We start from the raw sequence: 16,725 nt of genomic DNA, 5'->3' as shown, positions 1-16,725 counted from the left end.
CGAGAGAGCGGGAAGTGGAGACTGGGAGGAGTGGGAACTGCTCAGCCGCCACCCACTGTAAGGCCCTTGGCCTGAGCGGCAGTGGAGCGGGTGCCAGCCCTGACCGCTCCCCGCGGTTCCTTCCTGCTGAACTCCCGCCCCACGCGGCCCCCGGTAGCCGGGACCCGATGTGAGGAAGAGCGGGTGTGCAGGAGAGCAGAGAAGAATGCCTTTTCTTGGTTCGCTGAGGACAGCGAGCCAGTCTTACTCTCTGGGGATTTTATCCAAAGCAATGAGGATAGGTTGAGGTGAGCCGTAGCAGGTTTGAAACTGGAGGGCGGGGAAGGGGGGAAGCCTTGACAAACGGAGACACTTGTTGATTTATTCCCCCTCCGGAAAGCAGTACCCACGGAGAAGCCGTTCAGATCCTTTAAGGAGTCCTGAGGTTGGGACGCACCGGCCCCGTGACGCGTCATTGCCGAGGGTGGGATGTTGGCAGGCGGTCCTGGCTGTGTGGGGTTAGAGGGATTATGTCTCACCTCGGAGCGGTGAGGGCCTGAGCAGCGTCAGTGCGGTCCAAATGGAGAGGGACTGAGTTAAGCTCCAGAAATTGACAACGCAAATTCCATGGGACTGTTGAATGCTGGAATATGTAGTCTCTGCTCTATGCTACCTTTCTTTGGCTTTGAATAAATTTCCCATCTGAGAAACTAATCTCTAGCTAGGATTAAATGAATCGAGTGTGAAGTGATACCAGACTAATGAGTTCATCGCAGACAGTCAAAAATATTTATTGAATAAGTGGATGGCTGAAAGAATTTATTATATTAAATTAACCTGGAGGATAGAAAAAGCAATAATTGACTGTGCCCTTCAACTTTCGGAAGTGGTTCGCTGACCAGGATTAAGCACTTAATTTCTTATATTTTGTTAATCCTGTTTGTAAAACAGGAGTAAAATGATGGAGACGTGAACTGCTCACGCGAAAGGTGCTGCTCAGTTATGAAAAATAACGTGAAAATCTCTGGGTGACAGCTGGGGACCTATTTATCTCAGTTGGTATTTGAGTTGGCAAAATGTAGTAAAACACCCAATTTATAGTCATCGTACTGCCAGAATTAAAGTAATAGAGGATTGGAATTCAATAATAACAGGAACTCAGGGGAGAAGATGCTTTCTGTATTATTGATTTCTCATTTCCTTATCCTTGAGATATGCACAATTGGTTAATTTGGGGTTTTTTTTGTTTTGTTTTGTTTTGTTTTAGCACTTACTAGTAGCCTGGCATAATGTTAGAGTCCCAGCACAATATTAGAGCTTCAGTATAACCAGATCAAATCACCAGAGGTGATTTATGGTAAACTTTTAGTCATAGATTCTCGTATATGAAAAGGGACCTCAGAGGTTCCCACATCCAACACCCTCTCTTTACAGGTGTGAAAACTGAGGCCTGGTCAGGCTTTTACTATAACTCCAGCAATGTGTTTGGCCCTCTGAGATTACAAATTTATGACTGATCCTTGTTCCCAACACGCTGACTCTAGGGAAGAGACAAAATGTCAATACAACTGTTAGATGCTGTGATACAAGCACAACTTTTGTAGGCAAACAAAGGCAATTCAGAAGACCAGAAAGCCCTTTTTACTGGGATAGTCCCTGACTGGGACCTTGAAGGATGAGAAATAGCCAAATGAGGAAGAAATTATTCCAGGTGGAGAGAGCAAGCAGCATATGCTAGGGCTTGATGCTGGAGAGAGCAGAGAAAGCTGTTGAAAGAAGTCACTTAGGCATGACTGCTCGGACAGAGCTAGAGGGCTGAGTTACTAAGGGGGTACCCTAGAGAGCTCAGGTCCCCACACATTAGCTGTACTTAGAGTTTACAGTAATAAATCAGTCTCTTACTGAAGAATGGAAAGAGCCTTTTCAGTGGGATCTATAAATTCAAAGTCCTTCATTATTATTTTCCTATTAGTAGGAAAGCTTCCAGCTTAGATACTAAAAATATATATTTGGTGATACATTAATGCTTCAATTTTCCAGTTTTCTGGAAATTAATTCAGAATCTTGGCTTCTTTCATTTGTTTTTTCATTAATTTATCCTTTACAGTGTGCCTAGCACTTACTTACACCATCTAGTTCAAGTCTTAAAGGCACCTCTGCTCTGAGCCTGGTGGTCAGAGATAAGAAGCAGGGCTTATTTATGTTGCTCTGTGAAGTACTGCACGTCCATCTGGTGGCCAAGTTCAAAAATGTGTGTTAATGTAAATGTTTTTACCCTAGAAACAAACTACAATGAAAATTTACAATTATAAACTTACATCTTTGGAACAAGTGAAATTGGTTTTATAATTTCTTACTTCTGACCCTCAGGTTATTTCCCCTATTGCTACATTATGGGACTGAACACATGAAGTGTTGAGCAAGTCCCATTTGTTAATAAGTCTGTTAGCCAACACACTGACCTGAGGCAACATGTCATTTTCCCTAGAAGGTAGGATTCAGTTTAATTTAGCAAACATGTTGAGAATACAAGAATAAAATGCAAGGAAACTGACCTGAAACCTGTACTAAATGCCCTAGGCCACTGCACAGTAATTTTAGTCCAGTCTTATTCCACTTTAAATCAATTCAATATATAAAAACCTGGGTTTGTGAAATAGAACAGGCTTCTTTACAAAAACATTCACTATTACATGTCTTTGATTAATGAGCTTTCCTAGGACATTTAAAATAATAAATGGACAAAAGTCATATTCACATATTGGTGACATGCCAGTCATGTAAAAGGAAGGACATCCAAATATGGGCTAAAAATAATCAAATTTTAAGTGATCCATGAAACAAAAACTATTTGCTGAACTCCATGCTGCAGCTACATGTTATTTTTTGAAGCAAAGTTGTTTTAAATCACCTACTAGAACATTTTAACCAGAGCCCAGTGAAGTTGTTTGTTCTACAGGGTTACTAAAGTATCAAATCATTAAACTTCAGCTGTGAAGGAGATACCTAGAGAGAAGCAACTAAATATTTCATTGGGTAGGTAGCTCAAAGAGATGTGGATTACAAAGGGAAACTGATGTTCGCATATTCCTGATGATTCTTTCTGTTTTTCTCCCCTCAGGCAGAAGCTGAGGAAGATTGTCATTCTGATACTGTCAGAGCAGAAGATGAAGAAAACGAAAGCCCTGCTGAAACAGATCTGCAGGCATGTTTCTTCAAGTGTATATTTAATTCTTATTCCATTGCTTTGCACACATAAGCAAAAATTGGTCTTCCTTATGAAGATTTATCAGTTCTTTATTTTTTAAAATTACGTATGTATTTAAGTACATAAGTACATACCCCCAGTATGGGGCTCAAACTCACAGCCCCCAAGATCAAAAGTCGCATGCTCTTCTGACTGAGACAGGCAGGTGCTCCAAGATTTATTGGTTCTTATTTGCATTGAATTTAACTGTATTTTCTTTTTTTTTTTTTTAAAGCTTTTATTTATTTATTTGACACAGAGAGACAGAGATCACAAGTAGGCAGAGCAGCGGGTGTGGGGGGGAATGGGGGGCTGGGAAGCAGGCTCCCTGCTGAGCAGAGATCCTGATGCGGGACTTGATCCAGGACCCTGAGACCATGACCCAAGCTGAAGGCAGAGGTTTAACCCACTGAGCCACCCAAGTGCCCCTTAACTGTATTTTCATATTGGTTTACAGAATATGTAAATTAAAGCTGTGCTACAGATCTTTTTTTTTTTTTTAAGATTTATGTATTTATTTGACAGAGAGAAAGAGATTACAAGTAGGGTGAACAGCAGGCAGAGGGAGAGGAGAAACAGCGGGGAGTCCAGTGTGGGACTCAATCCCAGGGCCCTAGGATCATAACTGAGCCGAAGGCAGACACTTAACGACTGAGCCACCCAGGCGCCCAGACTTTCTTTTTTTTTAAAACCATTTGTCTACATGTCATTATAGTATCAGTGGCTGTATTCCCTGTGCTGTGCTTTTCATCTGTGACTTATTTATTTATTTACAATTTTTTAAATTTATTTTTAAAGATTTTATTTATTTATTTGACATAGAGAGATCACAAGTAGAGAGGCAGGCAGAGAGAGAGGGGGAAGCAGGCTTCCCACTGAGCAGAGAGCCCAATGCGGGGCTCGATCCCAGGACCCTGAGATCATGACCTGAGCCGAAGGCAGAGGCTTAAACCATTGAGCCACCCAGGTGCCCCGTGTGACTTATTTATTTTATAACTGGAAGTTTGTACTTCTTAATCCCCTTCACCTTTTTTTTTTAATTTAATTTATTTTTTTTATTTCTTTTCAGCGTAACAGTATTCATTGTTTTTGCACCACACCCAGTGCTCCATGCAATCCGTGCCCTCCATAATACCCACCACCTTGTTCCCCCAACCTCCCACCCCCACCCCTTCAAAACCCTCAGGTTGTTTTTCAGAGTCCATAGTCTCTCATGGTTCACCTCCCCTTCCAATTTCCCTCAACTCCCTTCTCCTCTCCATCTCCCCATATCCTCCATGTTATTTGTTATGCTCCACCAATAAGTGAAACCATATGATAATTAACTCTCTCTGCTTGACTCATTTCACTCAGCATAATCTCTTCCAGTCCTGTCCATGTTGCTACAAAAGTTGGGTATTCATCCTTTCTGATGGAGGCATAATACTCCATAGTGTATATGGACCACATCTTCCTTATCCATTTGTCCGTTGAAGGACATCTTGGTTCTTTCCACAGTTTGGTGACCGTGGCCATTGCTGCTATAAATATTGGGGTACAGATGGCCCTTCTTTTCACTACATCTGTATCTTTTCCCCTTCACCTTTTTGCCCTTTGCCCCATTGTCCCTCTGCCAGCCATTGTTTCCTCTCTGTATTTATGAATCTGTTTCTGTTTTCTTGTCTGTTCATTTAGTTTGTCTTTTTAGATTCTACATATAAGTGAAATCATATAGTATTCGTCTTTTTCTTACTTAGCATTATATCACCTACATCCATCCATATTGTCAAAAATAGCAAGATCTTACTCCTTTTTGTCGCTGAGTAATAATTCATTGTGTGTGTGTACACACATACACATTGACACATACATACAACATTTTTATCCATTTATCTATTGATGGATACTTTAGGTTGCTTCCATATCTTGGCTACTTTAAACAGTGCTACAAAAATAAATGTACATATAACTTTTTTTTTTTTGAGGTACAAGTATTGTTTTCAAATTACTGTTTTAGTTTCCTTTAGATAAATACCCAGTAGTGGAATTACTGGATTGTATGCTATTTCAATTTTTATTTTTTCGAGAAACTTCCATGCTGTTTTCCACAGTGGTTGGAACGATTCACAAGGGTGCCCTTTTTCTCTACATCCTAACCAACACTTGTTACTTCTTATCTTTTCGATTCTAGCCATTCTGACAGGTGTGAGGTGATAACTCATGGTTTTGACTTGCATTTCCCTGATAATTAGTGATGTTGAACATCTTTTTTTTTTTTTTAAAGATTTTATTTATTTGACAAAGATCACAAGTAGGCAGAACAACAGGCAGAGAGAGAGGAGGAAGCAGGCTCCCCGCTGAGCAGAGAGCCTGATGCGGGGCTCGATCCCAGAACCCTGGGATTATGACCTGAGCCGAAGGCAGAGGCTTTAACCCACTGAGCCACCCGGGTGCCCAGATGTTGAACATCTTTTCATGTACCAGTTGGCCACTGTCTTTTTTTAGAAAAATGTCTATTCAAGTCCTCCACCCATTTTTTTTTTTTTAAGGTTTGTTTTTTGACAGAGAGATCACAAGTAGGCAGAGAGGCAGGCAGAGAGAGAGAGGAAGAGAAGCAGGCATCCCACTGAGCAGAGAGCCCCATGTGGGGCTTGATCCCAGGACCCTGAGATCAAGACCTGGGCCGAAGGCAGAAGCTTAACCCACTGAGCCACCTAGGCACCCCCTATCCATTTTTAATGGGATTATTTGTTTTGTTAGTATTGAGTTGTATAAATTCTCCATATATTTTGGATTATTTGCAAATCTCTTCTCCCATTAGTAGTTGCCTTTTTTTCTGTTGATTGTTTCCTTTGCTATGGAGAAGCTTTTTATTTTGATGTAGTCCCATTAGTTTATTTTTTGTTTTTGTTTCTCTTACCTAAGGAGACATGCCCATAAAGATGTTAGTAAGGCCAATGTCCCAAGAGATTACTGCCTGTGTTTTCTTCTAGTTCTGTGGTTTCAGGTCTCACATTTAGGTCTTTGAGTTTATGTTTGTGTGTGATATGAAAAAGTGGTCCCGTTTCATTCCTTTGCATGTAGCTGTCCAGCTTTCCCAGCACCATTTATTGCAGAGACTGTCTTGTCTCCCTGGCATATTCTTGCCTCCTTTGTTGTAGATTGACGACTTAAGTGTGGGCTTATTTTTGGACTCTCTTCTGTTCTCTTGATCTTTATATCTGTTTTTGTCCCAGTCTCATACTGTTGTGATTACCGTAGCTTTGTAGTATATCTTAAAATCCAGAGAGTTATGCTATATAGCTCTTCAAACTTTGTTCTTTCTCAAGATTGCTCTTCAGGGTCTTTGTGGTTCCATATGAATCTTAGGGTTATTTGTTCTAGTTCTGCGAAAAATACTATTGATATTTTAGCAGGGATTGCATTGAATCTGTAGATTTGATTTGGGTAGTGTGGACATTGTAACAGTATTAATTCTTCTAATCCACGAGTATGGGATGTCTTTCCATTTATTTATATTGTCTTCCATTTCTTTCATCAGCATCTTACAGTTTTTAAAGTATAGCTCCTTCACCTTTTTGGTTAAGTTTATTCCTACATAATTTCTTTCAGGTGCAGTTGCAGATGGGATTGTCTTCTTAATTTCTCTTTGCTACTTTGTTCTTAGTGTACAGAAATGTAGCAGATTTCTATATATTCATTTTGTATCCTGCAACTTTATTAAATTCATTTATTACTCAAATAGTTTCTTGGTGGAGCCTTTAGGGTTTCCTATATATATCTGGAAATAGTGACAGTTTACTTCTTCCTTACCAATATGGATAATTTTTTAGTTTTTTTTTTTTTCCTTAGAGATAGAGAATGTACACGTGTTGGGGGGTACAGGGAAGAGGGAGACAATCCCAAGCAGGCTCCGTGCCCAGCATGGAGCCTGCCACAGGGGCTTGATCCCATGGCGCTGAGATCATGACCTGAGCCAAATTCAAGACTTCGACCGATTTAACCAACTGAGCCACCATGCACCCCATGGATACCTTTTATTTCTTGTTTGATTGCTGCCACTGGCACTTCCAGTACTATGTTGAATGAAAGTGGTGAGTGGGCATCCTTGTCCTGTTCCTGATCTTAGGGGGAAAACTTTGGATTTTTCACCACTGAGTATGGTATTAGCTGTGGGTTTGTCATATATGGCCTTTATTATGTTGACGTATGTTCCCTCTAAACCCATTTGTTCAGAGAGTTTTTATCGTGAATGGATGCTAAATTTTATCAAATACTTTTTCTGCATCTGTTGAGGTGATCATACGGTTTTTACGCTTCCTCTTGTAAGAGTGAAGTACCGCATTGATTTGCAGATATTGAATCAGACCTTTGCATCCCTAAAATAAATTCCATTGATTGTGGTGCATGATCCTTGTATTACTGAATTCAGTTTGCTAATATTTCGTTGAGGATTTGTACCTTTGGGGTCATCGGGTGACCTGTAGTTTGGCCTGTAGTTTTTTCTTTTTTTGTAATTTTCCTTTTCTTTGTTGGTGTCACAGTAATGCTGACCTTGTAGAGTAAATTTGGGAGATTTCCTTCCTCTACTGTACTTGAAATGGTTTGAGAAGAATAGGTATTAATTCTTCTTTAAATGCTTGATAGGAAAAAAAAATGGTTGAAATTCACCTGAAAAGTCATCTGGTCTTGGACTTTTGTTTGTTGGGAGTGTTTCGATTACCAGATCAAATGTGTTAGAGTAATTGATCTGTTCAAATTTTCTATTGATTCAGTTTTAAAGACTGTATTTTTCTAGGACTTTATCCATTTCTTCTACTTGTTGTCCAATTTGTTGGCATATACTTTTTCATAATATTATCTTGCAATTCTTTGTATTTTTGTGGTGTCCATTATTATTTCTCCTCCTTCATTTCTGAAGTTACTTGAGTTCTGTTTTTGTTTTGATGAGTCTGGCCAATTTTTCCCCCCAAAAAACCAGCTCTTCGTCTCATTGATTCTTTCTATTGGTTTTTTACTCTGTTTCATTTATGTCTGCTCTGATCTTTATTATTTCCTTCTAGCTGTGTACTAGCTGTGGGCTTCCAGTACTAGCTGTGGGCTTTGTTCTTTTTCTGGTTCTTTTAGATGTCAGGTTAGATTGTTTGAGATTTGTCTTATTTCTTGAGTAGAAACTTGTATCATTATGAATTTCCCTTTTAGAACTACTTTCAACTGCATCCCAAAGATTTTAGACCATTGTATTTCCATTTTCATTTGTCTCCCATGTATTTTTTTTTTTATTTCCTCCTTGATTTCTTTGTTGATTTGTTGGTTGTTTAGTAATGTGTTATTTAGTCTCTTATGTGGTTATTGTTTTCCCTTTTTTTTCCTTGTAACTGATTTTTAGTTTCATAGTGTTGTGGTCAGAGAAAATGCTTGATAATAATTTCAAACATTTTATTTTTTTATTTTTTATTTTAATTCCAACATAGTTAATGTACAGTATTATATTAGTTTCAGGTGTACGATATAGTGATTCAACAATTCCACACATCATCCAGTGCTCACTAGAGCAAGTACACTCCTTAACTCCCATCACCTGTTTCACCCATCCTCTCATCCACCTCCCCTCTGGTAACTATCTCAAACTTTTCAAATTTATTGAGACTTATTTTGTGGCCTAGCATGTGATCGGTCTTGGAGGGCATTTCATTTACACATGAAAAATATGTGTATTCTCTTGATTTTGGTTGAAATGTTCTGTATGTATCGGTTAAGTCCTGCTGGTCTCCTGTGTTGATTGATTTTTTTTTGTTGTTGTTGTTGTTGATTGACTTTTGTTTCCTTATTGTTTTTCTGTCTGGATGATCTGTCCATTGATGTAAATAAGGTGTTCATGGCCCCTATTATTATTGTGTTACTGTCCATTTTTTCTATGTTAATATTTGCTTTATATATTTAAGTTCTCCTATATTGGATGCATAGGTATTTGTAATTATTATATCTTTTTTTGGATTGATCCTTTTATCCGTTTCACACTATTATGTAGTACTTTTTTTTAAAGATTTTATTTATTTATTTGACAAACAGAGATCACAAGTAGGCAGAGAGTCAGGCAGAGAGAGAGAGGGAAGCAGGCTCCCTGCTGAGCAGAGAGCCCAATTCGGAGCTCGATCCCTGGACCCTGGGATCATGACCTGAGCTGAAGGCAGAGGCTTTAACCCACTGAGCCACCCAGGTGCCCTATGTAGTACTTTTCTTTGCCGCTTGCTACAGTCTTCATTTTAAAGTTTGTTTTGTCTGATACAGGTATTGCTTTTTTTCCCCCCCCCTTCCATTTGCATTGTATGTATTTTTCTCTCCTTCACTTTTAGTTTGTATGTGTCTTAAAATAAGAGGGTTTTTTTTTTTGCTGACTAAAACAGACAATAAATAAATAAAAGATACACTTCAGGGCGCCTGGGTGGCTCAGTGGGTTAAAGCCTCTGCCTTCGGCTCAGGTCATGATCCCAGAGTACTGGGATCAAGCCCCACATCCAGGGAGCCTGCTTCCTCCTCTCTCTCTGCCTGCCTCTCTGCCTACTTGTGATCTCGTCTGTCAAATAAATAAATAAATAAATCTTTAAAAAACAAAAAAAGATACACTTCATTGGCTTATCTCTAAATACTTCTGTCACACACTTTTTATTTTATTCTTACAAATTATTTTTGTAAAAAAGAGAAGATACACTGTGAATTAAATATTGGTACATGGAAGTTGAAACTTGGTAAAGCTCTTAGCCTTGGCTACTATGTTTTGTTGTCATCTTCATAGCTGAATAAATTATTTTTTCTTTTGGTAACAGTTTAATCCTATTATATAAAATAGATTTTAAAAAACAAATAGGCTTTTTTTGGGGGAGGTTACAGTCTGATTTTTTTGTTTTTATTTTAATTTCAGTTAGTTAACATACAGTGTTATGGGCGCCTGGGTGGCTCAGTTGGTTAAGCTACTGCCTTTGGCTCAGGTCATGATCGTGGAGTCCTGGGATCGAGTCCCACATCAGGGTGCCTGCTCAGCAGGGAGTCTGCTTCTCCCACTGACCTCTTTCCTCTCATGCTCTCTCTCATTCTGTCTCTCTCTCTCTCAAATAAATAAATAAAATCTTTAAAAAAAAAAAAAACAACATACAGTGTTATATTAGTTTCGGGTATACTATACAATGATTCAACGGATTCCATATATCACTTGGTGCTCATGATGACAAGTATACTCCTTAATCTCCATCACCTGTTTAACCCATTCCTCTACCCACCTCCCTTCTGGTAATCAGTTTGTTCTTTATAGTTAAGAATTCTCTATAGTTAAGGGTTTGTCTCCCTCTCTTTTTTCCCCCTCTTTTGTTTTATTTCTTAAATTTCACTTATGAGTGAAATCATATGGCATTTGTCATTTTCTTATCTCACTTAGCATTAGATTCTCTAGCTCCATCCATGTCATTACAAATGGCAGGATTTAATTTTTGTTTTTAAAGATTTTATTTATTTGTTTGACAGAGATCACAAGCAGGCAGAGAGAGGTGGGGGAAAATAGGCTCCCCGCTGAGCAGAGAGCCCGATGCGGGACTTGATCCCAGGACCCTGAGATCATGACCTGAGCCGAAGGCAGAGGCCCAACCCCTTGAGCCACACAGGTGCCCCAAGATTTCATTCTTTTTAATGGCTAAATAATACTCCAGTGTCTGTTTATACCACATCTTTATCTATTCATCGATTGATGGATATACTTGGGCTGCTTCTGTATCTTGGCTACTGTACATTATTGCTGCTGTAACCATAGGGGTGCATGTATCCCTTTGGATTAGTGTTTTTGTATTTTTTGGGTAAGTACCCAGTAGTGCACTTGCTGAATTGAAGAATAGTTCTATTTTTAATTTTTTGAGGAGTTTCCAAACTGTTTTCTACAGTGGCTGCACCAGATTACATTTCTACCAACAGTGCATGAGGGTTCCTTTTCCTCCATGTCCTCACCAACATCTGTTGTTTCTTATGTTGTTGATTTTAGCCATTCTGATGGTGTGAAGTGATACCTTATTGTAGTTTCTATTTGCATTTCCCTGATGATGAGTGATTTGAATATCTTTTCATGTCTTTTTTGGCCATCTGGATTTTTTCTTTGGAATAATGTCTGTCTTCTACTCATTTTGAAATTGTATTATTTGGTTTTTTGGGGGTGTTGAGTTTTCTAAGTTCTTTGTCTTTTTCGGATACTAACTGGTTCTTAATTGTGGATATGTCATTTGTAAATATCTTTTCCCATTACTTAGGTTGCCTTTTAGTTTAGTTGATTGTTTCTTTTGCTGTGGAGAAGCTTTTAATTTTATTTTTTTAAGATTGATTGATTTTAGAGAGAGTACCTGGGGGAGGGGCAAGGAAGGGGGAAGGGAAGAGAAATTTAAGCAGCCACCATACTAGTGTGGAGCCCAATGCAGGACTTGATCTCACGACCCTGAAATCACAACCTGAGCTGAAACCAAGAGTTGGATGCTTAACTGACTCTGCCACCCAGGTGCCCCAGAGCTTTTTATTTTGATATAGTCCCCCAATAGTTTATTTTTGCTTTTGTTCTCCTTACCTTAGGAGACTTATCTAGAAGAAAGTTGGTATGGCCAGTGTCAGAGGAATTACTGTCTTTGCTCTTCTCTAGGGTTTTTAAGGTTTCAGAGCTCACATGTAGGTCTTTAATCCATTTTTAATTTATGTTTGTGTAGGGTATAAGAAAATGATGCACTTTCCTTCGTTTGCATGTCACTATCCAGTTTTCCCAACACCATTTGTGAAGAGACTATTTTTTCCCCATTGGATACTCTTTCCTGCTTTGTCAAAGATTAATTGACCATATAGCTGTGGGGTTTTCTTATATGGTCTTAATTATGTTGACGTATGTTATCTCTAAGCTTACTTTGTTGAGGGTTTTAATCACGAATGGATGCTGTACATTGTCACATGCTTTTTCTGCATCTGTTGAAACGATTATATGGTTCTTATCCTTCCTATTATTGATGCGATGTATCACATTGATTGATTTGCAAGTATTGAGCCACCTTGCAACCCAGGAATAACTCGTACTTGATTGTGGTGAATGATTTTTTTTTACTGTATTGTTAGATTCAGTTTGTTGGTTTCTGTTGAGGATTTTTGCATCTATGTTCATCAGGGATATTGACCTGTGGTTCTCTTTTTTAGTGGTGCTTTTATCTGGTTTTGTTATCAGGGTAACGCTGGCCTCTTCATATGAATTTGGAAGTTTTCCTTCCTCTTTTACTTTTTGGAATAGTTTAAAAAGAATAGGTATTAATTCTTCTTTAAATGTTTGGTAGAGCTTTGTGCAGCAGCAGTATTAAAGCCAATGAAGTTTATCTTAGGCACAATTATTGCTAACTAAATGTTTGGTAGAATTCCCTGTGAAGCCATCTGGTCCTGGACTTTGTTTGTTAGGAGGTTTTCTTTTTTTTTTTTTTTAACTGATACAGTTTCTTTGCTAATTATCAGTCTGTTCAATTTTCTTTTTCTTCCTTTTTGAGATTTAGTAGTTTATGTATTTCTAGGAATTTATGCATTTCTTCTAGATGTCTATTGGCATATAGTTTTTCATAATATTCCCATAATTGTTTGTATTTATGTGGTATTGGTTGTTATTTCTCCTCTCTCCTTTGTGGTTTTATTTGATCCTTTCTCTTTTTCTTGATAAGTCTGGCTAGAGAGTTATAAATTTTATGGATTGTTTTTTTGCCAGAGATTCTGCTCCTGGTTTCATTGATATGTTCTATTGTTTTTTTTTTAGTTTCTTTATCATTTATTTCTGCTCTAATCTTTACTATTTCCTTCTTTTTAGTTTTAGGTTTTGTTTGTTCTTTTTCTAGCTCCTTTAGGTGTAAGGTTAGGTTGTTTATTTGAGATTTGTCTTGCTTCTTGAGGCGACTACATTGCTATAAACTTACTTTTTTGAACCAATTCTGCTGCATCCCAAAGGTTTGGACAGTTGTGTTTTCATTTTCATTTGTTTCCATGTACTTTTTAAATTTCTTCTTTTATTTCCTAGTTGACTCATTCATTGTTTAGTATCTTGTTATTTAATCTCCATGTATTTGTGTTCTTTCCAAATCTTTTCTTGTGTTTGACTTCTAATGTCATCATGTTATGGTCAGAAGAGATGCATGGTATCACTGCACTCTTCTTGGCATTTGTTGAGGTTTGTTTTCTTTTCTTTTTTTTTTTTAAAGATTCTATTTGTTTATTTGACAGACAGAGATCACAAGTAGGCAGAGAGGCAGGCAGAGAGAGAGAGGAGAAAGCAGGCTCCCCGCTGAGCAGAGAGCCCGATGTGGGGCTCGATCCCAGGACCCTGGGATCATGACCTGAGCCGAAGGTAGAGGCTTTAACCCACTGAGCCACCCAGGCGCCCCCTGAGGTTTGTTTTCTAGGCTAATATGTGATCTGTTCTGGAGAATGTTCCATGTGCACTTGAAAAGAATGTGTATTCTTTCTCATTTTGCATAACTCTTTTTTCTCTTCTGTTCACCTTTATTACTTTCCATTACTCTGTCTTGTAGGTCATTGATTCATTCTGTTTCTTTCAGCTGCTGTTCGTTCCATCAAATGTGTTTCTCATTTCGTTTATCAAATCCTTTATCTCTATGTTATTCTTTATCTCTGTGTTGATGACTTCACTGATGTCTTTTACTCTTCTCGAGTCCAGTGAGTATCTTTACGATTGTTACTTTATTCTCTATTTATATATTTATATTTATTTATTTTTAATTTTAAATATTTATATTTATTTATATTCTCTATATCTCTATGATCATTACTAATTCTCTGTTAGGCAAGTTACTCATATCTGTTTCACCTAAATCACTAACCATGGCCTTGTCCTGTTCTTTCATTTGGGACAAATCCTTCTGTCTTCTCATTTTGTCTAAGTCTCTGTGCCTGCCTCTGTGTGTTAGGAAAGTCAGCTATGTCTCCTATTCTTGAGGGTGATGGCCTTATGAAGAAGAGGTCCTGTAGTGCCCTGCAGTCTAGTGTCTCCTGTTCCCCAGGGCCTGGTGCTTCAGGGAGCGTCTCCAGTGTGTGCTCTGTGCACTCTGCTGTTGTGTCCTGGCTGCTTTATCCTTCAGGCCAGTCTGCAGAGGCTCCTTTGGCTGTTATGGGCAGTGTTTGGTCCCTGGCCTGAATGTGTTGCATTTTAACCAGGTGTGCTCTGGTCTGCTTATGAAATGACAACTGTCACCACCACCACCGGAACTGAGGCCCTAGAAAACTCCTGGGTCACGAAACATGGTGTGAGCAGGGGTTTGGGCTACACTACTAGGGGAGAGGGGGCCTGCCACAATGGGACTGAGGCAGTTGTGAATGGGAGGGGTGGTACCTGTGGATCATGGGGTGGTGGGGTTTGGTATAAGCAAGTTAGGTAGCAAGTGTCCACACTGTGCTCTCCCCTGTGTGCTAGTCTGTCTCTAGCCCTTCTCTGCAACTGCAACTCCCTCCCCACTGCAGTGTCCATGATCTCTTTCTTTCCCAAGCTGTGTCTCCACACTTCCTATCATCTTTGATGTTGCCTCTTCTCTACCTTTAGTTGTGGAGTTTGTTCTGCCAGTCTTCAGGTCAGTTTCTGAAGTATGTAGGTTGATTTGATAGTTACCTAGTTGTGTATTTGAGAGATAAGCAATCCTAGTGTCCTCCTAATCTGCCACCATCTTTCACACTCTGAAGTGAGTCTCTTCTGGGCAGCATATAGGTGGGTCTTGTCTTTTTATCCATTCAACACGCTGTTTTTTCATTGGAGCATTTAGTCCATTTACATTTAAAGTACTTGTTGATAAGTATACTCTTACTGCCATTTTGTTCATTGTTTTTTGGGTTTTGTAGCTTTTCTCTGTTCCTTTTTTCTTCTCTTGCTGTCTTCCCTTGTGACTGATAGCTTTCTTTAGTGTTATGTTTGGATTCCTTCCTCTTTATTTTTTGTGTCTCCATTATTTTTTTCATGTGTGGTTACCATGGGTTCATTTATCACATCCTGCATATACCATTCTGTGTTTATTTGGTGGTCACTTAAGTTCAAATGCATTCTAAAGCACTAACTTTTCATTACCCATTCCCTGTTCTTTGTATATGATGTCTTATTTTACATCTTTTTAGTTTGTGTATCTCTTGCCTAATCTTTATAGATATAGTTGATTTTATTACATTAGTTGTTCAGCTTTCATGCTGGCTTCACAAGTGTTAACCTACTACCTTTACTGTATGTTTGCTTTTACCAGTGAATTTTTTTTCTGTTATTATCTTCTTCTAGACCTGACCTTTTCTTTCCACTTAAAGGATTATTTTTAACATTTCTTATAAGGCTGGTTTAGTGGTGATGAATTTCTTTAACTTTTTTCTATCTGGAAAACTCTCTCTCCCCTGTTCTGAGTATAGCCTTGCTGAGTAGAGTATTGGTTGTAGGTTTTATTCCTTTCAGCACTTTGATCATAGCATGCCACCCTCTTCTGGCCTGCGAAGTCTGCTGAAAAATCAGCTGATAGCCTGATGGGGTTTCCCTCATATGGAACTGTTTTCTTTGCTGCTTTTAAGATTCTCTCTTTGTACTTTTTGCCATTTTAATTATGGGCCTTGGTGTGGGCTTCCTTGGGTTCATCTTGTTGGGGCTCTCTGTGCTTCCTGGACCTTGATGGGTATCTGTTTCCCTCTCCAGATTAGGGAAGTTTTCAGGTATTCTTGAAATGAGTTGTTGTCCCCGCCTTCTGGAACCCCTATAATACAAATATTACTACACTCAGTGATGTTGCTGAGGTCCCTTAACCCATTCTTTTTTATTATTCTTTTTCCATTTTGCTATTGAGCTTGGTCGCTTTACATTACCCTGTCGTCCACCTCACTGATCCATTCTTCTATGTCCTCTGATCTGCTATTGATTCTCTCTAGTGTATTATGCATTTAAGTTACTGAGTTCTTTGGCTCTGATTGGTTCTTTTTTATATTTTCTATCTCTTGGTTGAGTTTCCACTGATTTCACCCATTTTTAAATTTGTTGAGTATCTTTATGACCAATACTTTGAACTCTTTATTAGGCACATTGCTTATCTTGTTTTCATTTAGTTTGTTTATTTGTTTGTTTGTTTTCCCCAGGGGCCAATTTTTGTCTTGTTCTTTCATTTGGGACATTTTCCTCTGTCTCCTCATTTTGTCTGACTCTCTGTTTCCTTTTATTAGATAGGTCAGTTACATGTCTTGGTCCTGAAAGTAGTAGCCTTGTGTGAAAGAAGTCCTGAGGTGCCCTGTAGCTCAGTCCCCTGGTCACCAGAATAGTCACGCCATGAGCAGTGTAGGCTGTGTTTTCCCCCCTCTTGTGGATGAGCTGTGATTGATACAGGCATGCTGGTGGGTTGGACTGCCCTCAGTCCACTGGTTTCAGTGATCTACTTCTTCCTGCAGGTGCCCTGGGCAGGTTTTGCTCCTGGTGCTGTTAGATGCCCGGCTCCTGTGGGCTTTATAGT

The 16,725-nt window shown here is 38.9% G+C and overlaps 1 protein-coding gene across 2 annotated transcripts in view; it reads left to right on the top strand.

Annotated features, from left to right (window-relative positions):
* Positions 1–16,725, top strand: part of LOC111152281 (F-box protein 9) — a 41,266-nt gene that overhangs the window by 245 nt on the left and 24,296 nt on the right. For both annotated transcript variants that reach the window (XM_022510751.1, XM_022510750.1), the window contains exon 2: positions 3,101–3,184. In XM_022510751.1, coding sequence (XP_022366459.1) covers positions 3,101–3,184 — 84 coding nt within the window. The remainder of the gene's footprint in view (positions 1–3,100; positions 3,185–16,725) is intronic.

This window comes from Enhydra lutris, unplaced genomic scaffold (assembly GCF_002288905.1).
Source record: "Enhydra lutris kenyoni isolate GAN:26980312 unplaced genomic scaffold, ASM228890v2 scaffoldscaffold28, whole genome shotgun sequence".
NCBI lineage: Eukaryota > Metazoa > Chordata > Mammalia > Carnivora > Mustelidae > Enhydra > Enhydra lutris.
Note: the sequence above shows the minus strand (reverse complement) of the source record. Positions and strands in the feature narration are given on the sequence as shown.